A 23,551-nucleotide genomic window follows, 5' to 3' on the forward strand; every position below is an offset into this window, starting at 1 on the left:
AAATCCGTGTCCCCTGCGAGCGTGCCGCCCACGACGGACACGACGGGCACGCTGGACACCTTTCCCCACTTGCGCGCCCCTAGCGGCCTTGGCGGTCCCAGCGGCGCACCGGGGACGCTGCAGCCCCCGTCGCAGAGCCGGCAGAGCACACCGTCGGTCGGGGGCGTCGGCTGCGGTCCACGAGGACCACCGGCAGAGGCGGTCCTTGCAGGCGTTGGAGGCCCTGTGCCCGGCCGCCTGGCGCTGCTCGGCCCCGTCGTCCTACAGCCCACCGCCTCCAAGACCTCCCCGGACACGCAGGCCGCCCCGCCGCCCCGCGTCCTGGCCTACGTCGGCGTGCAGAAGGCCCTGCTGCTCCACGTGACGCAGGCACCGCCGGTCCCCGCCGCCGTAGCCGCTCGGACGCTGAGCGTCCGCGCTGTCCCGGACGACGAAGTTGAAGGAGTCCGCAAGCGCGGAGGGACGCCGCCAGGGACGGTTGTGCAGCTGGACGACGTGCTGGAGGTCGGCGACGACGCCAGGCCGCAGGACCCCGAGTTCATCGACATCGAGGCCTTCGCCGCACTGCACCCCCGGTTCGGGGCGTGCTAACGGCCACCTGCTGGCACAGTGTACATTTTAACGACGTGACGCGGTTCAAGAATAAACCACTAGACTGATTCGGAGAGCCGTTTTCGTCGCTCTGTCTCTCTCGCACCTGAACGGAGCGCCCCATAAGTGCGAGAGAGACAGTGCCACGAAAACGACTGTGTCTGCGAGTCCTTACCCGAGATCACCTTCTCTCGTCGTTCGCGACTTCTACGCTTCTCGTCGACGAGGCCGGCCTCTCGACGCCGTCTTCGGCGCGCCTCGATGTCGGCCATCTTGCTCCAGATGGGGCCGCCCAGCAGCCGCCCGTAGATGCCGTCCCACAGGCTCACCGTTTCGGGCCGGAAGTCCTGGCGCACCACGGGCCGCTCGCCCATCTCCAGGAAGGACTGCTCCATGGCGGTGAACGGCGGCCACGTCACGTTCAGACCGGACGCCGCCGGTGTGGGCGACCTGTTCGACGTCGACGTCGGCAGGGAAGACAGTGGCGTGGTCACACACACTCGTGCTCCCTGCTTCCACCTTGCCACCCTTCGGGCCCGGCAGACTGATTCAGCGCGTCGTCGCTGTCTCTCTTGCACCTACACGAAGCGCGCCACGAGTGCGAGGGAGACAGCGCGACGAAAGCAAAACTCAAAATTGCTCAGCGGGCGGGCGGGCGGACGCAAGGGCGGACGTACCCGGTCTTGATGAAGTTGGCGATCATCGAGGAGAAGGTGTCCCGCACGCGGTACTCGGTGGCTGAGGGACCCAACGGCCGGCTGGCGGGGGCCACCCTCATCCGCCACACGTAGGGGAGCTCGTCACCGTGGCAGGCCTCTAGAGACACCCACAGAAAACCCGCGTCAAGACCAATTTCCGGCGGTCCACCGTAGCGACTCGCTTCAAGAAGGCTCACCGTTGGACATGATGCGCAGGAGGTTCTTGAACATGTTGAGCGCGCCCACGTACGTGAAGCGGTACAGGTAGACGGGGGCGGCCGACGGCGAGGCCGTCATGTACCGGCTCAGCATGAGCGTGTCCAGGTACATGAAGATGCTGGTGACCATCTGCGGGCGGGAGAGGAAACGTGAGGCGCGACCGCCAAGCGACAGACTGATTGCAAGAGTCGCTTTCGTCACTCTGTCTCTCTCGCACCCATGGGGCGTCCAGTCTGGGTCCGAGGGAGATAGAGCGACGAAAACGACTCTCGGAATGAATCGTGGGTAGAAGGGCGTTGAGCTCACCTCGAAGAACTTGGGCCGCACGGCCAGGGAGACGGGGTCCCCGTCGCCGAGGTAGAAGCGCTTGATCTGGCGGCTCAGGTCCTCGGCCTCCGTCAGGTTGAGGCGCTGGAAGACCTCGTCGGGCAGCAGGCCCGTCACGTTGCGTTCCACCATTTGCAGCGTCTCCTCGCTGGGCTCGCGTGTCAGGCCTGTAACGGACGCGGGGCTGTTAGGGCGCCAACCGCCAATTCCGAGTCGTTCTCGTCGCTCTGTCTCTCTCGCACCCATAAGGGAGGCCCCATGAGTGCGAGAGAGACAGAGCAAAGAAAACGACTCTGGGAATCAGTCTGTGGCGAGCGGTGCACCACCGTCACCACCTTACCGGTGAACATGATGAGAGACTCGCCGCTGTTGAAGCCGAGCATGATGGGCACGTTGGCGGTCTTGCCAGCCACCATCAGGTCGCGCGGGCTCTCCGTGAGGTACGGCGCGTCCCACTCGTCGGCCTCCTCGTCGGCCTCCTCCACCGACGGCACGAACGCCACGCGCCCCGGGAGGTAGCGCCACTCCTGCGGAAGATAGAGAAAGGAACCATGAGAGGGGAGCCATGAGAGGGGGAGAGGGGAACCATGAGAGGGGGAGAGGGGAACCATGAGATAGGACTCATGGCATGGCGGTTCAAGAGGCTTGCCAGAAACTGGCACGTTTCAATACTAAAAATTGGCGTTTAAATTGGCAGTCAAACGACGCCCACCAGTGCCTGCGTTGCAGTGTGCCTGGAATGGGCATCGCGCGCTCCGCGGTGGCGGACTCACCTCCTCGCCGACGCCCTTCTCCTGCAGGAGCGCGAGCTGGCGGGCGGGCACCTTCCTGAGGCACTGCACCAGGGCGCGCGCGTCGCCGTCCGCCTCGGCCCGGCAGGGCGTCCACCGCGCCAGGTTGCGCGCGCGCCGCGCCGCGGTGGCGGCCGGCACGGAGCTCCACCAGTGCACGGCGCTGCCGCTGGTGATGATGGCACCCCGGATCATGCCTGCGGAAAACAAGCACGCCTCAGCGCTGCAGACTCACTTCGAACAGTGCTTTCGTCGCTCTGTCTCTCTCGCACTCATGGGGCGTCCCGTACAGGTGCGGGAGAGACAGAGCGACGAACACGACTCTCGGGATCAGTCTGCTGCGGGGCGGTCAGGACGGCGATGGTCGGGACGTACTGGCACTGCGCGGGTTCATGAGGTGGAGGTGCGCGCCGACGGCCCCGGCGCTCTCGCCGTACACCGTGATCTTGTTGGGGTCGCCGCCGAACTGGGCGATGTTGTCGCGCACCCACTGCAGCGCTGCCGCCTGGTCCTTGATGCCCGCGTTGCCGGACATCCCCGAGCCGCGGCCCAGGTCCATGAAGCCTGCGAGCAAAGGGAGGGTCGCGTTCACATCGACGAGGTGCAAAGGCCGACTTGGTTCGCCTTGGTTCGCCCTTACCGAGAGGGCCGAGGCGGTAGTTGAAGGTGACGACCACCATGCCCTGGTCCATGAAGGCGTCCGGGTCGTAGAACGCGAGGCCGCCCTCGCCCCACACGAAGCCGCCGCCGTAGACCCACAGGAGCACCGGCAGCCCCGCCGTCCCCGCGGCCCGACTGGACTGCAAGCAGAGGAGAGTTCGTACAACGAGTGCAATGGAGGAGAGAGAAAAGGGAAGGAGGCAGACAGGACGGACATGGACCCCGTCCCGTCTGAGCTCCGATGGTCTGAAGCCGAGGGGGTAACGACTTCGGTAATCCGGCTGACAGCAAATTGGTAATCCGTAATCCGGATGACCCAAAATTTACGAGTCGTTACCCCCTCGTCTGAAGCACAACCTGATTCATCGCTCTGTCTCTCTCGCACCTATACGGCACGCAGCATGAGTGCGTGGCGTGGCGTGGCTCGCGTGGCGTGTGGCTTTTACCGCAGTCCTAATCATTTATGACGCACGACGAGGAAACACTCGGCGGTCGCGCGGTCGCCTCGCGGCCCTTTCAGGTGCTCTGATTCCGAAAGGGGTTTTCTTCGCTCTGTCTCTCTCGCACTGATGGGGCGTCCCTGTGGGTGTGAGAAAGACAGCGCGACGAAAGCGACTCTTGGAATCAGTATGCTAGTGTTCTAGCACGTTCACGGCGCCCGCCGCACGGCGCGTGGAAGAAAAGTATCAATTAAGACTAAACGACTGATCCTTGTCTACACCTCGACGTTTTTGGACACCGGTTCACGCCATCGCATTAGGGGGCGACCACTCTGTGTACTCTGAGGCCGCGACGGGAGTGCGTGCCGGATAAGCAGGTGACGAACTCCCACAAGTACGAGGAAAGGGAAATACAGAGTAAAATGTACTGATAAATACCACCACATGCGTTCTGTAACACTACAACACAATGTTCTGTCAGATGCTCCGAGCGCGGTTGAAAGGGGTCCCCGACCCTGATGCCACCGGGGGGGGGGGAGAGATTGTGTCCATTTTCCCAACTTACAACGAATCATCCCGCCTTGGCGGGGGCCAAAGGTCATCGTGAATCAGGTCTACAACAAGGTCGTTCTCGTCGCTGCGCCTCTCGCACCTAAACGGGACACCTCACGAGTGGGAGAGAGAGAGAGAGAGAGAGAGAGAGAGAGAGAGAGAGAGAGAGAGAGAGAGAGAGAGAGAGAGAGAGAGAGAGAGAGAGAGAGAGAGAGAGAGAGAGAGAGAGAGACGGGGCGACGAAAACGACACCCGGAATCAGTCTGCGGCCGACGACGGGGAGCTCCGCCCCGCTCGCGCCTCGCGACCGTGTGGCAGTCTCGTCTCGCGTCCATCGTCGTCCCGCCGAACCAAACCATCAAACCGGTCGACGGGCTGCCGGGCTTGGCGGCAGGCGCGGACTCAGGGGGAAGGGAGGGGATGAGGTGCCGCCACTGAAAGTGGCCTGAAAGGTAAAGTCGCACTTTGCTCCTGTAAATAGGCAATTTTCCCGCCGTCCCGCCGCCCCTCCCCTACCCGTCTCCGGATCCGCCCTCGCTTGGTGGGCTGGGCTCGGCTGGGCTCACCCTGGCGGCCTCCCTGGGGGTGTACACGTTGAGGTACAGGCAGTCCTCGCCGGACGTGAGGATGTTGGCCAGGGCCTGCAGCAGCCAGGGCTGGATGCGCACGAAGCCGGGCAGCTCCTCGCCGCGCAGCAGCGCCATGGACTTGGGCAGGCGCGTAAACTGGCGGAGCAGAAACAGAAACAAAGGAGCAAAATGAGTGATGGCTTTCTTTGACTTCCGGTGACTTCCGGTTCGCAACACCTGTAGGTCGCCTAGAGGCGCGATCGCAACGCGCGACTCCGTGAGGAAACCGAGAGGGAATCGATTTGCGAGACGCGTCCTTGAGACCGCGGAGAGAGAACCGGCAGCCCAGAGTCGTTTTCGTCGCTCTGTCTCTCTCGCACTCGGGGGGCGTCCCTGTCGATGCGAGAGAGACAGAGCGACGAAAACGACTCCCGGAATCAGTCTCCAGACCCGACCGACTGAGCTGTGAGTCATGTGAGCGGCGGACTTGAAAGTCCAGCCTTGAACCTGAGACCTAGCGCGCGCAACCAATGCGCGGTACTTCCAACTTGTGTTTCCGGTTTTGCCGGCAGTTTAATGACGATTAATTCAAACATGTGCTGTAGAGTGATGCAAATCCATTGCAAGGTGGGGCTCAGGCTGCACTTTGATAACGTGGAACAAGCTGCGTCGCACGTTTAGAGAGGTGGTTTGTCCCACTTGGATTCGCAGTGCACCGCGCTGCGGCCTCTCACTGAATAATCGTAATCATACAAAATTTCGATTTGTATACCACCCCAACTAAACGTTTGCCGCAGATCGTGGAGACCGTGCGTCACTGCGGCAAAGTCGACGCTGCCTGCCTGCAGACTGCTCTTCGGTCTCCGTTACCTATAGATGCCGCTTTTAAGCCGCGGAGGGGGTCGGTAACTCGCCAAGGAGCCCAATTTCGGGCCAAAATAACGAACTCCTCAGTCCTCTCGTCTTCGTAAACCTGCGTTGTTTTGGCACGCAATGCCAGCATCGCCGCCAGGACAGGCAGGACACCGAGGACACTCACCAAGACGCGCGTCAGGTTGAAGAACGGCTGCGTGCAGATGCGACCCTCCTTGCGCGCGTCGCGGACCCCCGGCCAGGGCGAGGGTGGGCGCGGACCCTGCAACAGGACACGAATAGATGCCGCGATGCAGCTATGCGGCAATCCAGCAATGCAGCGATCCAGCAATCCAGCAATCCAGCATAGCACTGTAGCTGGAGTCAGCTGGAATACAAAAGACAAAGAAAGAGAAGCGGCAGGTTGGGAAGGTGAGATGGGGTCGTCAAACTTCGGACAAAGCCTCGGTCAAGCAGAGAACCGGCTTGATTCCTTTGCACTCAGTTCGATGGACAGGTACCCAGAGGGGAGGAGGGGGACAGAGAAGGGGTACGCACGGGGGTATTGCCCTGCACTGGCAGCACTCACTCTGTCGCAACCGGAATGCTGAACCGTCCCGTCGGCTGAACCAAGGACGTCCCTAATCATGCAAATGCACAAACACACGCTCACACACACACACACACACACACACACACACACACACGACAGGGGTTCCAAGTGACAGCCTTGGCGTGGCTTCACTCCACGTTCGCATCCGCGTACGCACCTTGAACCGCAGCTCCCCGACGGGCGGCGCGGCGTACGGGATGCCGGAGAAGGCGTCGAAGGCCGTCCCCTTGGTGGAGAACAGCGTGCGGCCCAGCAGCCGGCCCTGCGCCACCGTCACCTCGGGCCCGAAGCCCCTCTTGTTGGGCAGCAGGGGGTCGTCGGGGAGGCCTGCCACAGTGAGGCACACGATTAGTCCCCGCTCATGGACTGCAGACTGATTCCTCGAGTCGCTGTCGACGCTCTGTCTCTCTCGCACTCATGGGGCGTTCTTATGGGTGCGAGAGAGACAGAGCGACGACAGTGACTCTAGGACTCTCGGAATCAGTCTGCAGCATCCACCTTCAGACGACGCTGCTGCGACTCACTGTTGTCCGCCGTGCCGCCGACGGCCCGCGTGTGCGTGCGCGTGCGCGCCGCGGAGGCCGTGGGGAGCAGCAGGCAGGCCCAGAGCAGGGCCAGGAAGGCCGGCATCCTGGCCGTGGAGGGCGTCGCGGTGCTGTCACAACAAACGAGAGCGTTCAGTTACTCGCCAGGCACGGAGAGGTGCGGTCGGCGGACTCTGGAAGCACTGCGCACTGCCCGCCCACTAGCGCCTGCAGCAGCAATGGTGGGCCAACCCGCCGGACACGCGTGTGCCTGCGCGGCCTACCCTCCCGGCGCTAGTCTTCCTTGACTTCACGGAGCGCTATCGTCCCTGCTTCCGGGCGGCTTCGGCTTTCGCTCCAGGAGCCGGTCTGCTTCTGAACTGACTCCAGTGACTGCAGTCACGCGCTGCAATGGAATGACCATCCATCCATCCATCCATCCATCCATCCATCCATCCATCCATGTATGTATCCAGACGTCCACCGCCGCCAGCGTGGTTAGCGAGTAATCGTTTAGCACGTCGCTTCCCCGCCCCCGGGTCCTCGCGGGTCCTCGCGGGTCCTCGCGGGTCCTCGCGGGTCTCCGGGTCTTCGCCTTATTGTCCATTTGCAGACACGCGTAACGGGCGGCGCGGCGCGTCGTTTGCATATTGCCTTTTCCGGACAGTACTGCCGAGCGATTCAGAAGAGTCGAGTCGTCGCTCTGTCTCCGTCGCCCTCGTGGGGCTCTCCGTAAGGGCGCGAGCGAGAGAGAGGCAGGGCGACAGACCTATCTTCTGAATCACTCGGCCGCTCAGGCTTCGAGAAGAAGAAAACGGAAACAAAAACCAAACAGTGGAGCAGCACTTGCAGACTGAGTACCAATCACTTCCTGCAACATGCAAGCAGGGCAATCGATAAGCGACAAAACATCGTTAAGTTTTCTTCGTTTCATCGACGATTGCAACTCCATCCCCAGCCGGAGAGTGCCATAAATGTTTGCGAGGTCTTATCGTGAACATCAAGGTCTATTTCAAAAATCATGCAAACAAATTCAAAATTTGAAAATTATTTGATGTTTATTGAGACTTGCTCTGTTATGCCTGACGACCTTGACTTGTTCTGTTATGTCATGGGGCGAAAAGTGAAAGATATGCGGAAATGGAGAACTGATGACTGAAATGGATTCCTCCGAGACGAAGAAAAAAAGGAAAAACCAGAATCATGGAGTCCAATAGACGGTGTTTGGCTGGCTTTTGGCGCACCTTTTGGCGTGACCATAAAAACATGCTAAAACCAACTATAGGGCCCCGACATACTTTTTTTGATTCATTTCAATGCGAGGAATCCATTTCAGTCGTGTCAATTTTCTGTTTCCGCATTTTAGACTTTACACCTCTTGGTTCATGTCATAAGTCAACGTCATCTGACATAAGAGTGCATGGACAAGATCGTGACGACAATGTTATCAACAAGTTTGAAGACAATCTTCCGAGGAAAAGTGAAAATTAGCCTGAAATAATTGTCATCAACGCCAACCAAAATTTTCACGCATCTGACACTGAGCTACGCGTATTTTGAAGCATGTTCCAAACCAACCTAGAATCACAACACCCCAGTGGCGGATACTGAGGCGGCCTGTAAAAGGCCCTGTAAATTTTCGACGCTTGCAACACCCAGTCTGATTCAACCCCCGGAACACTCTACCTACCTTGAGAGTCTCATTGAGACTGCGCACCAACGCGCTGCTCGGCGTTGTCCGAGTGTCACCCCGCGATGGCGATTTCTTCGGAATTTCTCGCACTTAGGTTCCAATACCTCTCGCTGACTTGAACTGATATTCTGGCCTCAATCCGGTCCGCGCACTACGAAGTTTCAAAGTTTTCCAGACGACGCAGGCACCGATGCACCGGGTGCGGGGGTGACTGAAGTTGCCGAGGGTGCTCCTGGACACCTTCCAGCCGCGTTCGAGTTGCTGTTGTTTCCCGGAGGTTCCGTGTGTTGTTCTCCCGGCGATCAGGTGCTCGAGCTGTTCGATGTCGTATACACAGTGTCTGGCGCGTCCTCCCCGTCCGTGGGATGGCCTGGCCGATGGTCCGCCCGCCAGCGAAGCCAGCGAAGCCAGCGAAGCCAGCGACAGCCGCAGAGTACAATCAGCGACTGATCTGAAACACCGGGCGTATCACAGCTGGCGGCGGGGAGGAGCCCTGCCGCCCAGCCGGACGAGCCGAGTGGGACCGGCCTGCCCGGCCGAGTCCAGCCGAGTCCAGCCGAGCCGCCGTCTTTTCGACATTTTGGCGCACTTACCTCCTCATTGGACTGCGGACAGTGGCGGATCCAGAGTCGGCCTGAGGGAGGGGCACAGTGGTACTTTTGGACTTACAGGGGTGAAGTGCGGCTTTTGCCGTCATTCCAGGCGGCCATCTAGGGGCCAATTAGGGGGCGGGAGGGGTAGGGAAGAGGAATCCGCGCTTGACTGCAGACACAAGCGAGGGGCCAAAACATTCCCATGGAACTATTTTACATGATTTCATGTATTGGAGGAGATTAATAGCCCCTCACCCGCAAGTTTCAAACCAGTTTCATTGAGTGATTTCATAAATAGAAATCGGACTACACTTTTTAAAAAACTCAAAATATATTCAAAAGATAATTGGTTGAATGAAAGTCTTTTTTTTTTTTCAAATAAATTTGATTGGCGCGTGCCCACCCAGTCACCCAAAACAACTTAGACGATCCGGCTGAGATTTTGCAAGGTCGCGACACGCCCTTGGATCGCCACGCGCCGAAATTCACCTGTCTCTGTATCTCAACCAGTTCAGTCATATACTATCCCATCCAAGGCACATCATCGCGAAACCTGTCGGGTACAAGACGCTGCCTAGCGTTCTACCTGCTTGTTTCATTTTGGCCTTTTCTGGCACCTTCTGTCATGAAAATGGTGTTATTACACTGGTCAGACAGTGACTGATGCAAAGAGGACCCGGCCGGAAGGAGAGGTGAGGAAAAGTTGCCTACTTACTTGGTGTGACTTTTTGCCAACACTAGGCGCGAATCCAGATGGAGGGGAGGGGGGGGGACAATCGACCCCCTTTCGGCCCCTAGATTACCGCCGAAATGTAGAAAAAGGCCTCACTTTGCCCCTGTCAGTAGGTAGAAAGAGCTTCCCCCCCCTCTCCTCACTGGTAAAACAAAGGCATAAAAACTACGCCATTTAGGGCAAACAGTCTTTTACGCCCCTTAAGGGCGTGAATGGTATAGGACTTTTAGGCGAAATTTTAATGCCCTTTCAAAGACATTAACGATTGACGCCGTTCCAGGGGCGTAAGTCGTTTACGCCCTTCAGGGCATAGTTTTGATGTCTTTGTTTCGCCAGTGCTCCAGGCTGGGACCGCTGGGACCGGATCCACAATCGGCCAACATCCAAAGCGGTGCCTGACGAACTTTTCGGGGTCCGCTCATGCGAACCGTCTTTTTTACCCAACTAATCGTAGAGCTGGTGGTATACCTGACAGACCCTGACAGGCCATACCACTCAGCACCAGTCGTGGTAGACCAACACGTGTAATTGACGAAACCCAAAGGCAATCGACGCTCGAAGATTCGGAGTCAGCAAGTGCGGATTACATCTTTGAGTCGGATTACATCTGAAATTTTTTGGCATAGTTTTTTTTACGGAGAACACTGAAATACCTGTTGACCATCCGATCGCCCTTTAGAAGAACCCCAGCTTGACATGACATTTTGGTGAAATTCTACTTTGACTCTCTAATGATTATTCTTTCAAAAAAAAAAAAGTTAGCCATGATACAGTTTTCAAAATGACAAAGTTCTTCAGTTTTTATTTTTAAAATATTTATGTTTGTTTTCAGTCTGTAAATGACTCCAAACTGACTTTCTCAAACTAATATTACATCAAACAGAAACTGAAATGAAGTGAACAATTTAGTAAGGTGCTGTTTTGATCTCCCGCCTTTTATCGCTCTCCGAGTCAGTCATTTGTTACCAACCACACAGCGACCACGACCCTAAAATGCATTATTGCGGTGGCTGACGCCACAGAGAAACGAACGCGTGAATTTCATTCATTTCTGAAAGTAACTCAATTCGGTTTTGAACCCGACCCTTTTCAGCCGGTTCCCTTTGCAAGCGAGTCTTTCTTCCTGCACTGAGGTTGTGGTGTTGGCAAGCCAGCCGTGCCTTCCCTCCCTCCGCTGTTCCCCTCCCCCTCCCCTACTTCCGTTCCCAGAGGCGGCCCCGCCCCCCGCCCCCAACCCCCCAGCCCAACCTGTCAAACGACCACCCCCGCGCTGGACCTAACCTTTCCGACGCGCTCGGCGGGTTGCCTGCCTGTCTAGTCGCTGGGGGTAGTACGCAGGCGCAGAGAGCTAAGTGGGCTGGCTCCATGTTCTCGGGGTTCATGGCCTTGGTGCTGCGTCTATTTCTTCTGATGGTTTAGGTGTTGCCGTGTTGCCTACTCTCATTTGCCCCTCTTTGTCCAAAGCCTTTTTCGCGTTTTCGGTCATCAGCACTAAGCAGGCAAGTCTAGGTTTATTGACTGGTTGGAAAGGCTGCATACAAAATGTCAACATTATTCCGAATTTGCTTCATTCGTTTGGGCCATGACAGCCTAAAACTTTGTCTTCATCTTCTGAGGCATATTTGGTTAATTACTTTGTGAAGTTCCAAAATATAACATGTACAAAATCAGTTGCAAATTCTATTTAAATGATTGATTTATTCGTGGGTTCCAATCTGTTTCAGGATTATTATTATTAATCATCACACATCATGGCTTCGCGACCTCCAGCAAGTGAAAATCTCCCTGTTTATAAATTAGTCGTCGTGGGTGATGGTGGCGTTGGAAAAAGTGCCATCACAATTCAATTCTTTCAGAAACTCTTTGTCACTGATTATGATCCAACAATTGAAGACAGTTACATCCAACATACGGAAGTTGATGGAATTTGGTGTGTTTTGGACGGTAAGTTTGTGCTTGTAAAAAAAAATGCATGAAGTATTGATTAACCTTGGTTTTCATTCTCTTTATGATTTTTATTTGCAGTTCTGGATACGGCTGGGCAAGAAGAGTTCAGTGCTATGAGAGAGCAATACATGAGGAAAGGAGATGGATTCCTTCTTGTATATTCTGTAACAGATGTACAGAGTTATGAGAACATTGTTAACTTCCACACTCAGATTCTGCGTGTGAAAGACAGGTACATTAACTGCCATTACAATGACGCAAGTTGTGATAAGAGGGAACTTACGCTTCATTTTTATTATAGGGATGTATACCCAATGTTGCTGGTGGCAAACAAGGTGGATTTAGTTCATTTACGGAAGGTCACCGAGGAAAGTGGGCGAGATCTGGCTCTCAGACTTGGGATTCCATACATAGAGACAAGTGCTAAGGACCCTCCTCTAAATGTAGATGCTGCATTTCATGAGGTATGATTCTCAGATCATGTCTTTGTCATTGTTTTGTTGTATGTTTCTACTAAAAATTTTTTTTGTATTTTGTCATTGAAGGTGGTGAGGACCATACGGAATCAGCCACCTGCTGAGCAAGTTAAATACCGCAGACGTCGCCCCAATAAGTGTGTTGTGATGTGAGCACCAGAGTTTATCCACATGATGTGGCTGATTTCGGTTTCTTACTTGCTTTTCAAGTGGAGGATAAAACCACCAGTATTTTGCAACATGGTTGCCATAAAGTAACTCAATTATATTCTACTTCTCACATGTGGAACTCTGTTCTTAACAGCAAACGAGTCAATGAAAAAGCTTATGTATCACTTTGTGAGAAAATTATCATCTCAGGTTCTTAATTCACTGCTTTCATTAATACTGATAATCACAACAAAGCAGGCAATGTGATTGATTGTTTACATCTCTTAAAGCTGTTACTGGATCACTTAATTATCTGTTTCAAGAAAGTGTGATGACATGTACAGCACTGCCATAACTTTCAATGCATTTTATCAGGGATATTAATTCCTCATTGTGATTTTAACAGGATTCTCCCCACCCCTTACTTAAAAAAGACAAAACAAAATGGCCCCTATCATAGCCCAGTAGTAAATGGAGTTAGTACTTCAATATTACGTACCTACTATTTATTATGAATTCTGGAGTTGTGAATTAATAGATTAAAGAATTGTTGGATGGATACCTAAATATTGTACCTAAATTATTAGTCTGTTGATAGCAGTACACATTGCCTGGACTGAATTAAAAATCTTGTTGGCCAACTTTTTTTTCCAGATATGACCATTTTTGTGTGTCTACCATTGTGACCTAAATTTGCAAAGCTTGCTTTTGTGTTGTATTGTGTAAGATAACTGTGTGTAGTGATGTAGGTGGTTGTAATGTGTGTTGTTTTTTATTTGTGGTATTCTACATTGTGCGATCTACCAGATTTGTGGAGGCTACATGCAGTACTTATTACATATGATCTGTGTCATGATCAGTCAAGGAAACCAATGTTTTGACGTAGCAAATATTTTGATACCGTTAGTTGAATTTCTTTTAGAAAAGAAAATTGATCAATGTTAACTGATTTTTTTCTCAGCATAATGGCACTAATAGCTATGCATGTATTGACTTTTTTATAAATACCAAAGGTGCTCGGTGGCCTCTCATCGGGCAAGACCAGGCTCGGTGGCTGCACGGCTAGTTTCTTGTTCCAATGACCCATTGCGTCCATTGTGAGGCCACCATTATTTTACTATGGTGAGTCATTATTTGACTGCTTTTCTCTCTCTTGCCCTCTCCGTGTTTTTTTTTCTCTCTTGTGTTATCTTGAAACATTGGACTTCACATGAGCACAAATTTTGCGTTGACATAGTGCTATTGTCTATTTACAAACAAGATATTGCTACAATTTACAGAGACTAATTTTATTCATAGAATTTAAGAATGATGTACACATGTTTCATCAAAAGGATGGATGACCTTGATAATGGCCTTATGGATTGATGAAGTTAAAATGATGCTTGTAACTTGTCTTGATTGCCTTGCCGCAGAAGTGGCAATCAATGCTCACTTAATTAGGAAATGAAAATTTATTTTCATACACTGGAACATAATTAAGTCAATATTTGTCCATTTGCCTAACTTTCTTATGCCTCTATTGAATGTGTTAAATTTGTGTAAGTGATACATTTGTGTGGTTATTGGGTGACCAATGGGTTCTGATTTTGCTTACCACTCAAAAGTTCAACACTGAATGAGGGATGGGGCGTAGGGGATGCATTGTTGTTGGTGTGTTTTGTATTTTTGAAGTTAAGAAGAAGACATGAATTGTTTGTCCTTTATGATTGTATGCATTTATTGTGCATTAGGAAACGCATTACATCAATTGATTTGTGTCTGCCAAACTGCTGCAATTAATTAACTGCAGCATGTGAATCTGTACAGTAGCAACATGGTGTGTCCAAATATGAAGCCCCCATGTCTTTCCGTAAAATTGAAATTCAGACTGACTCAAGGGCTGATACCTGGTCATGAAAACAAGAGAAGAGCTTGTATTCAGATCATTTCTGACATTCCCTGAAAATGGGTGCTGTGGAATCACTGAAGAGGACGGGAATGAGAACAGATGGACCATACTAAGCTAGTCAGGAACTGTAACCAAGCTATTGTTTTGGCCAGTTCCAATCCCTTATGGACGCCTAGAATTTTAAATAGAGATTTCTGTACAAAAAGAAAAACGTATATTTAAAAAATAATAGAGCTTTAATTTATTTATTTTTAGTGTCAGCTCGTGGGAAGCATTTCTGTTTTGCACTGTTACACAAGTCTAGTGTATAAGGCCTCGTTAAACTCATTACCATTTATCTTCGATTTTCTTTTGATTTTCATCCTGGAAAATTGTCTTCCTTATTGTTCTGCAATTCTTAAAAATCTTTTCCATCACCTCCACTTACACTGTTCCTATTGGTAAAAATAAAAAAAAAAAAGTTTTCCTGCCCTGATTTTTTGTGTCACCAGAACAATCATCATAACACCTGTTAAATTTTCATTTTTAGCTTTTGCTTGTGATGCCATATCTTTCTGAATGTTGTAGTTCTTTCCACTTAAATAGCAAGTTGGCATTTATAAATTGAGTGCGAAGGGTGTTTCATTGGTTGTGTGTATCACTATTTTCCCTCAGTTTTCCTGCATTCCTGGTTGCTGTTTTGTGATAAAAGCCAAAAAGGTCGATTATTTATTTTTATCTATAACTATCTTGTGTGTTATTTGTCACTATTTTATATTCTTATTTATTGCCCATTGTTTTATAGGCTGTGTTTCTTAGAAATGGATTACTGGAGCAACTGTGTTTGTGCTTGTTGTGAGAATAGATGGCATCTCTGCTTGATTCTTGCCATTATGTATTGGCACCATATAAAACTTACACAAGTAGCATTTGAAATGCATATTTGCCTATTAATTAAAACAGGCACAAAGTGGAAGTATGTAGTGTCTGTGTGAGACAATATGTAGCATGTTACTAATCACTGTTGGCTCAAGTTGCCTCATTTCAAGTAACTTACTGTAGTAGTGAATAAAAAGTATAGAAAACTGACTTTTTGAATTTTGATTTTTTCCCTTTCTCTGTACATTATCACTATCCCCAAAGTAGTATACACAGGCAGCTTCTACTATACTGTTTACCGCACAACGCTATACACCTGAGCACCCTTTCACTGAGACTGAGACCAAAACAAATAGGGAAAAGAAAGAGGACAGCAAAGGAAAACCACCCTCCTGTGCATGACAAAGGCAATGAATGGAGCTATGGAATAGACACAACCCAGTCCATGACCTACTCTACTCACTTTATTCATGCAAGAGCTCGTACTAGAATGAATAAGTAATGAGATTGGTGGCTCACCACCGAGTCCTCCCCGCATAAATGATTAAGAGTTATTATCTTCAGGTAAATTTATTGGCTACAATACTCACAATTGACATGAAGAAACAATTGTGCCTTGATGTGGTGGGAAAATACAGGTATCAAACCAACAAATAACTTAAACATCACAAATAATGGAACTCTAGACTAGGAGCGGAACTTCTTGAACAATGGATGTTTTATATTAGATAAGATTGACTTGCGGTATTCATAATATACAGCATCGTCTGCACCAGACATAGAACCCATGTTTCCAACCCTTCGGAAACCCTGAAATAAAACACATCATTAATGAAACAGGATACATAGAATAAAGATAAGCTTAAAGAAGTCAGACAACAAGATAACTATGTTTATAACTTACAGAGGGGCCCGGACGTGGTCCTTCTCCCGGAACTCTCTCTTCTTCAGCATCCATGTCGTTGGCAGCAAGTACCTGCTGCAAAAGCTGACCCTGGTCCTCTCGGGTTCCATAAAATAAGTCAGGCTCCTGGAGGAATGAAGTAAAATGTTAAACCACATAATGCTACAATTAAGGTACATATCACAAATGTTTCATTTCAAAAGAAAGTAGGCTTCACCTCTTCCATTCCTGCCAGTCTAGTGATAACTTTGTAAGCATAGCCCTGATTAATCAAGAACCGTTGACGTTTCCTAGAGTAACTCATCTCCAATGTATCTTGGGAGACCAAGGTGTAAAAGAATGCATTATATTCTTCTGCAATCGCACCTACACAACAAAAAAATGATTAATTTAGAATGACCCATCTTGCGCTACAATAGACATAACAAAGATTTTCTGTGTATACAGACCTTTCTTGGCTCGCAAAATTCTGCCCAATCTCTGAGCCTCTTGTCGCCTTGAGCCACCATGTGACGATATTTGAATGAGCACATTAGCTTCAGGAAGATCAAATGATGTGTCGGCAACTTTGCTGACAAATATGGTATTTACCTTTGGATTAAACTTGAAGTTTTGAAGTATCTGAATTCTTTCACTCTGAAGGGAGAAAGAGCAGAAATAAAAAAGATCTTAACATTAACACACACTGAAAGAAAAATAGAACACTCATAATTTTGTTATCAATAAAATGTGAACAGCACTCCTGACCTGGGATGTGGGGCCATGAATGTAAGGTTTGTTCATCTTTATTGCATAATGCTTCAGTGCAAAAACATTATCAGAGAACACAATTGTTTTGTCACCTCTTCTTTCATGGTATCTAATGAGAAACTGAGTTGCACGAAATTTGTTGGGATTCATTACATAAAGAAGCTGAAGCAGACAGAAATGAGACATTAAGAAAATGAGACATAAAATTGTGACAAGTAATGTACACTAGTCAACTTGAACAGAAGGTTAGACTTACTAATTTTTTGCAAGTTTTGCACACTAGATATTCCCGGTAAAATTCTGGAGTCATGGGACACCAAACTTCCGCACATTGCACTCTTGCAATGAAGCCTCTCTTCTGAAGTTCTAACCAGTTTGCTTCATATAGCTTTGGACCAATCAAGAAATTAAGGTCTGCAATTTTGTCATCCTCTCGGAGTAGTGTAGCTGTGAGACCTAATTTGCAATGGGACTGAACAATGGTCAAAACTCTTCTGAACATTTTGGCTGGAATCGTGTGCACCTCTGAAAGATACAAGTTAAAACGAATTTTATTACAAATCAGAAGTTGGAAAATAATTAAAAAAACATAAAACACAGTGGAGTTGGTGGTTTACCATCTAGAACCATGATGCCCCACTCCTGTTCTTGCAACCACTTCATGGTTTGTTCAGCTTCCCATGACCTCTTCTGTGTGTGAGTGATCATGGAATAGGTTGTTATGAGAATACCACAGCCCATTGGCTTGTCTTTGGCCTCTGAAGTGAAACGACAAATCATGCTGTCGTCGGCTAAGCAATAAAAAGTGAACACAAATTCAGTGAGTAAGCAAGGATTTCAAAAAGAGATTAAAGACGATTGGATGAGGCTTACCAGTGGACCACATTTTAAACTGCTGTTTCCACTGCTCAACTGACACACCAGAATTGCATAAGACCAGAGCTCTTTTTCTTACAGTGCAGCAAGAAGTCACTCCCACTAAACTTTTGCCCGCACCTGAAAATAATTTAAAATAGAGAATGCATTCTAAGACTAATGATATAATTCTAAATCAATGAAAAGGATGAAAGCTGGGGACATACCACAAGGTAACACAATGACTCCTGAACGAGCTCTTCCGTTACCAAACATTTTCCTCAAGCTCTTTTCCTGATATGGACGCAGTACAGCTGATGGTTTTAAATCAATACTGTAAAGCAAGGAAAAACATTGAAGAATATTTAATGGAAAAACTTTGAAAAGGGCGTCTGACAAATTATCCAGCCTGATAGCGTACTTAATATCTGGGTTGACTGTATCATTCCGGAAATCATACTCAGCTAGAAGAGGGTGTTCCAGTTCAATACATCTCTTCTGAAGGACTTCAATTTTTTCCTAAAACAAGATATTTTTTGATTAAGTGAACACCTATCTGGGGATAGTACAAATGTGGTTTATCTTGAAACAAATCAAAACATCATACCTGGTTCACTTCAAAAGACACTGTTTTGAGAACAGCTTCATCTTCATCCTCCTCCTCTTTGTCAATCTTGTCATAAAAGGTTGTGATGTCTTCCGGAACAGGTTCACCCTCTTTAGGTTCTCCTAGGGGAGCATCTGCCCCCGCAGCTGGTTGTGAATCTCCTGAGGTGCCAGGGGTTGGTTTTGGAACATTGGCACCAAACTAAATAGAAGTAAGAAATAACCACATTGAAACAACGATAACATCGCAATACCAAAGTTTAGATGATCATGTGATAAATTAAGTTTTTGAAAGAATAAATGTTGCTACGCACCTGTGGAACATTTTTTTTGTCATTGACAGTTGTGATGAAGCCATTTGCATCTACATTCTCCTCCCCTTCACCTTCGCCTTCAGCAGCATCACGTCTGAGACGACATTGTTGAACAACAGGGTCCTTAAGCATCTTTTGTAAAACTTCGGGAAAAGGAGATTCTACAAAGTATCTATTGTGCTTTAAAACTAATTTAACCTGAAACACATGGAGATGAGGCATGAGAAAGAATGGGACCGGTCATCAGACATGGATTCCCCAAGGCATACCTTCCAGAGAAAAAAAAACTACATACCTTTCCATATGATAGAGTACAAAGCTTAATAAATTCAATAATGCCATCAGGTACAGTTGTTTTGCTTAGACGTTTCAGATACTCAATGATATCGTGGGTTTGAAGTCCAACACTGACAGCAGCATACAGTGAGTAAGCTGTCAGTTTATACTGTAAAAGTTAAGTCCAGACATAAGAAAGCCTAACTCATTGATCAGTGATTTTAAAATTCTAGTGGTTTACCTCATGAATGTGTTCGGGTCTACACACAGGCTCTGATATGGCAATTAGGAAATCATGAGCATGTTTGTACACAGGAGAAAAGGACTCTAAAAATATATGTCCATTAGGGGCCTGGAACAGATTCACCAAGTATGTTAAACACAAAACAAACAGCTATGCAGCTCAAACAAGTGTCATGGATGGAAAACTAAGCATCCGCATAAGGTACCAAATACTAACCACCCACAGTGGACGAGAGCTGTGATCTGTCTTCAAATCCATTTGAGGGCGATAATCTTTAGCCCCGAATTCATCCTCCAGAACTCCAGTCTCTGCAGTTTCCACATTTTTCTTGGCAGCATCGGGCACACCATCTTAAAACATACAATTTCAAGAATTAGGTTTGTGATATGCCACAATTGCGCAACAGTGCGACCACAGGAATCTTGACGACATCTTACCTCCCTCCATGCCATCGTTTGTGTCATCATCATAGTAGTCATCATCATCTTCCTTCTTTCGTTTCTTCCATTTCTTGCTATCTGTTATGAATGAAAACAGCAACGTAATTAAGACGCACCAGTAAACCGTGGAACTAACCATGAAAAGAAATTACACGCAGAGAATAAGCAGCCTTGCAAGGCAACAATGTGAAACAATTAAAAGAAGAAAAAACGTTCACACATCAAAATAACTGCAAAAAATGAAATCAATGTCTCTGAAGTATGTAAATGACTGAAAATACACTAGGTCCAATATACAAGGAATGATATACATGTTTCCAAAACCCAATCATGAGAGAAACATAGCCTACCATTGTCTTTCTTGAACTTCTTCGGCCCTGCCATATTGCTGAAGTTAGTCAGTCAGTCAGTACCTGCAGCGACCATTCATCTGACAACCAACTCGAGACTCGGATTTGTTTTGAAAATAGGTTAGGGTGCATCTACAACACTCAGTTGTTGCAGCGGGCATGCCGTGCGGGTTGCGTGCCGGCCGGGGACTCCGAGCAGAGAATCTCCAGTGGCGCCGATCCTTTCGGTTCGGAAAAATACGAAACCAAAAAGGGACTTCCCTCGGCGCGAAAGAAAACCTGACCCCGGTATGGTTTATTCAGGCCGGGCGGTTCGAGCTTGTTCGAATCTAGAACTAGATCTGGGGCGGCATTAATGAGGTCCTAGTTTCGGGGATTCAAAGTGGCCGGCGAGCCCGGCCCGGCCCGCCCGTCGGCCTCCGTTTCCCGTCCGGCACGTCATGTGATTGCGTCGCCCAATCGCGAGCCGGCCGCCCAGATACGTGGCATGAAGGCAGCGATCCCTTCACGATCCACGTCCGCCATTTTGACTCACAACAGTTTTCGTGGGATTGTGTTAGTAAATTGACGGGAGTTGATACCTCCCAAGTTTTAAGAAGTAAGTGTCCCGGCCGAGTGCAGTCGTTGTGCCGCGGCGCCAAGCATTCGGTGCGGCTAGTGCTCGCGTGTTTGTGAAGTTGCAGAAGATTTCGGTCGGGAGGAGTCCTCTGAGATATTCCATTGTCAGCCATAGGCCTATACCGGACCGACCGGGCCGGCCTGCCCCTGTACGTTCCTGGTCGACGTTCTGCGCCACTTCGTCGCAAACATCGCCGAGTGCTGCCCCGGCGGAGCGTATTTGATTCATTTGTGTGCCGGCTCGATTTCCCCCTAGTTGAAGTAATTGGAAAACTTTTTCCGTTTCTGTCAAAATCTAATAATAGGCTGCCGTCATTGGGTTTGTTGGCGTTGTAGCTCGGGTGCCGCATGCAAGCGGCTGCACTTGGCGTTTCCCGACGCATATCCCAAACCCATATTTTGTCCCGAGAGTTTTTCAAGATTTTTCGTGGCGTTCTGACAGGTTCTGACCTCAGGTTCTACCTTGAGGCGGTTCCGGTTTCGCTCAATATGGAGCTTGTTTTATGTCTAGAACATCTCTCCACGTACTACTCGGCTCTGTTTTCTGTGCAATTTTCACTCCGGGCTCATGTTTTGCATCAGTCTCTGACCTGGGACGGCCCAAGCCCTTTTTCTGCTGCTATGCCGTTCGGGGCGTTGTGTCGCGTCCACAGCCCTAACCTAAATGTCTGACGTCACGCGTACAGCTCACGGTTGCCCAAGCCCGGATTTCGCCTCGCCTTTTGTGTGTACATTCAGTTTGGCGTGGGCGCTGCGATTACGAACACACTCGTTGCAGTGCGGGCCCCTTGTTGCTGCCTAGTTTGGGGTATTGTGGCTAGCATTGCTGAATCTGTCTGCACCTGCTGCCTAGCTGGCTGTCAGTCACTGTAGTTCAGTCCTAAGTGAAATGTCTTTCAACTTGAAATCGAGGTCGAGGTTTTTCCCATTCAAATTTTTGCTGGTTACGAAAGAAATTCCTCCTTCGAGTCTTACTTCATCATTTTCATGTAGCTTCAAATTTCAGTTTTTATGCCCTTGACAGGTTATGTCAGTGTGCTGATTCAAGACTCCATATCAGTGGAGTGTTTTAAAAGCAATTGCTGTCTCAGTTCTGTAGCAAACATTGTTGATATGGGCTTATCTTCCGTTCTGTTTGGTTAATTTTAATCCTCTCTGGAAGATTGTTACTGTCCAAGGTAGCTTCAGTCTTAATAGTTTCAAGGAGAGTTGACTCACTGCCAAGTTATGATTCACCATCTTGCACAATATGTTTACAATTTTCTGATGGGCTTGATGCACTTATGGGATATTCTAACCGTTCTTCCTGAACACCATTTGAATTTTATCTTCCATTGAAGTGCATGACAGATTTCCATAATGATGCAACTGCCACAGTCTAATAATATTTTTTCTTTTGCAGGACAGGTTCCTCTTTTAAACATCCACCATGGGGAATATGTTTGCAAACCTTTTTAAAGGCCTTTTTGGCAAAAAGGAGATGAGAATATTGATGGTCGGATTGGATGCTGCTGGTAAAACCACCATTTTGTACAAACTGAAATTAGGAGAGATTGTAACAACTATTCCAACTATTGGTAAGTTTCTATTTATTTTAACCCTTTAATAATCATGAAGTCATACCTTGCCACTTTTAATATTAAACTTTTAAAATCTATTGTATTTATTTTTTTATTTTTTCATTATTTCTCTCTTTATTCTAGGTTTCAATGTGGAGACTGTCGAATACAAGAACATCAGCTTTACAGTGTGGGATGTGGGTGGTCAGGACAAGATCAGGCCACTTTGGCGGCACTATTTCCAGAACACTCAGGCAAGCTTTCTTCAAAATCCGTTCCTAACTGGTTGCCATGCCCATGCTACAGTTTCTCATTGCTTGTCTTCTTTATTGCAGGGGTTGATATTTGTGGTTGACAGCAATGACAGAGAGAGAATTGGAGAAGCTAGAGAGGAGCTCATGCGAATGCTTGCAGAAGATGAACTCCGGGATGCTGTGCTACTCATATTCGCTAACAAACAGGTAAAGATTTTAATCTGTCTGGCCATTAACACTTCCAGTAACCCTTTCCATTGTTCTTGTCCGCTTAAAATAAAATATCTCTGCCTACAGGATTTGCCCAATGCTATGAATGCTGCTGAAATCACAGACAAACTTGGTCTCCACTCACTACGTAACCGCAACTGGTACATTCAAGCTACTTGTGCAACAAGCGGAGACGGCCTTTACGAGGGTCTGGACTGGCTGTCCAATCAGCTCAAGAGTGCAAATCGTTAAGTTTCTTCAGTTCACCCTCCTGACCATCAGTGGCTGCCCTCCCCTGGCAGTTTCTGCAAGAGAGATTGGGACTGTGGCCGCAAAATACAATGCTATTTATCTTTCACGGCAGGACTGTCTGTTTCCAAGAACTCTTTGGATGTTTTGCTGCGTATTATGAAATGAGTTATTTGAATATTCGACTGAGTGTGGTTAATTGGATGGTGGGAACAGATTCTACATCAACTTGCCATGGCTCAGGCTGTGTAACAAGACTAAGTTATAGTGTTTCTCATGTGACTTGTATTTAATAAGTTGATCTAGAATCTGGGTCTGGCCTAGGTTTTTAAATAGTTTGTTACAGTATCCATTCCTAAGGAGGCATCAAGCCTGTTGTTGGCTATTTATGATTTGTTATAAGTAATTTCCTCTTATTACACTCAGTCTTTTAATGTTATGGTGTATTTCTCCTCTTACGTACTCATCCCAGTGGTGAATTGTATGGTGTGAGTGTGTGCGTCGCATCGGACATCACAGACTTAACTCCAGAAGTGGGATGTGAAGGTTCGACTTTGTACATTGCTTGTGAAATTTTAATAAAATTGAAGGACTACAAAACGAAATCATGCAGTAAGACATCTTTACAGCAGCCTGACCGTCACCGTGACTGTCTCACCATCCTGTGCATGTTCTGCTCAGACGAACTGCTAATTTGAGGCACGAAGAATGTTCCCCAACCCCAGTTGTAAAAGTGAGATTCTTT

At 48.8% G+C, this 23,551-nt stretch overlaps 4 protein-coding genes across 5 annotated transcripts; 2 read left to right on the plus strand and 2 right to left on the minus strand.

The window, feature by feature from the left end:
- Positions 1-328: 328 nt before the first annotated feature.
- On the minus strand, positions 329-9,010 carry LOC117649241 (acetylcholinesterase-like). The gene is made up of 14 exons (XM_034391810.1): positions 8,527-9,010; positions 6,837-6,967; positions 6,470-6,639; positions 5,887-5,982; positions 4,845-5,003; positions 3,267-3,426; positions 3,002-3,190; positions 2,609-2,823; positions 2,176-2,362; positions 1,815-2,002; positions 1,487-1,637; positions 1,269-1,407; positions 767-1,041; positions 329-598 (listed from the first exon to the last, which is right to left on the minus strand). Exons 1-14 carry the CDS (start codon positions 8,538-8,540, stop codon positions 588-590), a joined length of 2,085 nt encoding a protein of 694 aa, XP_034247701.1. The 5' UTR covers positions 8,541-9,010; the 3' UTR covers positions 329-587.
- A 2,087-nt stretch (positions 9,011-11,097) lies between these two features.
- LOC117649037 (ras-related protein M-Ras-like) lies at positions 11,098-15,387 on the plus strand. Of its 2 annotated transcripts, XM_034391407.1 has the most exons (5): positions 11,098-11,354; positions 11,580-11,799; positions 11,881-12,034; positions 12,104-12,266; positions 12,348-12,431. In XM_034391407.1, exons 2-5 carry the CDS (start codon positions 11,607-11,609, stop codon positions 12,429-12,431), a joined length of 594 nt encoding a protein of 197 aa, XP_034247298.1. In that variant the 5' UTR covers positions 11,098-11,354; positions 11,580-11,606. The 2 variants fall into 2 exon arrangements, with proteins under 2 accessions (XP_034247298.1, XP_034247296.1); XM_034391405.1 differs by lacking the exon at positions 11,098-11,354 and having other exon boundaries at positions 11,607-11,799; positions 12,348-15,387.
- A 344-nt stretch (positions 15,388-15,731) lies between these two features.
- On the minus strand, positions 15,732-19,950 carry LOC117649036 (general transcription and DNA repair factor IIH helicase subunit XPB). Its single transcript, XM_034391404.1, has 17 exons — positions 19,917-19,950; positions 19,564-19,644; positions 19,343-19,476; positions 19,124-19,234; positions 18,902-19,051; positions 18,607-18,804; positions 18,294-18,494; positions 18,108-18,205; positions 17,914-18,020; positions 17,705-17,827; positions 17,449-17,622; positions 17,088-17,356; positions 16,829-16,993; positions 16,531-16,717; positions 16,299-16,447; positions 16,082-16,207; positions 15,732-15,987 (listed from the first exon to the last, which is right to left on the minus strand). The coding sequence occupies exons 1-17, from the start codon at positions 19,948-19,950 to the stop codon at positions 15,865-15,867; spliced, it is 2,430 nt and encodes an 809-aa protein (XP_034247295.1). The 3' UTR covers positions 15,732-15,864.
- Positions 19,951-20,358: 408 nt separating this feature from the next.
- Positions 20,359-22,915, plus strand: LOC117649038 (ADP-ribosylation factor 1). The gene is made up of 5 exons (XM_034391408.1): positions 20,359-20,514; positions 21,937-22,111; positions 22,238-22,347; positions 22,429-22,554; positions 22,645-22,915. The coding sequence occupies exons 2-5, from the start codon at positions 21,964-21,966 to the stop codon at positions 22,807-22,809; spliced, it is 549 nt and encodes a 182-aa protein (XP_034247299.1). The 5' UTR covers positions 20,359-20,514; positions 21,937-21,963; the 3' UTR covers positions 22,810-22,915.
- Positions 22,916-23,551: the final 636 nt, after the last annotated feature.

This window comes from Thrips palmi, unplaced genomic scaffold (genome assembly GCF_012932325.1).
Source record: "Thrips palmi isolate BJ-2018 unplaced genomic scaffold, TpBJ-2018v1 HiC_scaffold_4, whole genome shotgun sequence".
NCBI lineage: Eukaryota > Metazoa > Arthropoda > Insecta > Thysanoptera > Thripidae > Thrips > Thrips palmi.

Coding starts and splice junctions, on each gene's coding strand:
- LOC117649038 (XM_034391408.1), top strand. CDS start 21,964: ATGGGGAATATGTTTGCAAACCTTTTTAAAGGCCTTTTTGGCAAAAAG. Junction 22,112..22,237: donor AACAACTATTCCAACTATTG/GTAAGTTTCTAT, acceptor TCTTTATTCTAG/GTTTCAATGTGGAGACTGTC. Junction 22,348..22,428: donor ACTATTTCCAGAACACTCAG/GCAAGCTTTCTT, acceptor TCTTTATTGCAG/GGGTTGATATTTGTGGTTGA.
- LOC117649036 (XM_034391404.1), bottom strand. CDS start 19,950: ATGGCAGGGCCGAAGAAGTTCAAGAAAGACAATG. Junction 18,805..18,901: donor GTACTCTATCATATGGAAAG/GTATGTAGTTTT, acceptor CATGTGTTTCAG/GTTAAATTAGTTTTAAAGCA. Junction 16,994..17,087: donor GCAAAACTTGCAAAAAATTA/GTAAGTCTAACC, acceptor TGTCTGCTTCAG/CTTCTTTATGTAATGAATCC.
- LOC117649037 (XM_034391407.1), top strand. CDS start 11,607: ATGGCTTCGCGACCTCCAGCAAGTGAAAATCTCCCTGTTTATAAATTA. Junction 11,800..11,880: donor AATTTGGTGTGTTTTGGACG/GTAAGTTTGTGC, acceptor TTTTATTTGCAG/TTCTGGATACGGCTGGGCAA. Junction 12,267..12,347: donor TAGATGCTGCATTTCATGAG/GTATGATTCTCA, acceptor TTGTCATTGAAG/GTGGTGAGGACCATACGGAA.
- LOC117649241 (XM_034391810.1), bottom strand. Junction 2,824..3,001: donor CATGAACCCGCGCAGTGCCA/GTACGTCCCGAC, acceptor TGTTTTCCGCAG/GCATGATCCGGGGTGCCATC. Junction 1,408..1,486: donor CCTGCGCATCATGTCCAACG/GTGAGCCTTCTT, acceptor GGGTGTCTCTAG/AGGCCTGCCACGGTGACGAG.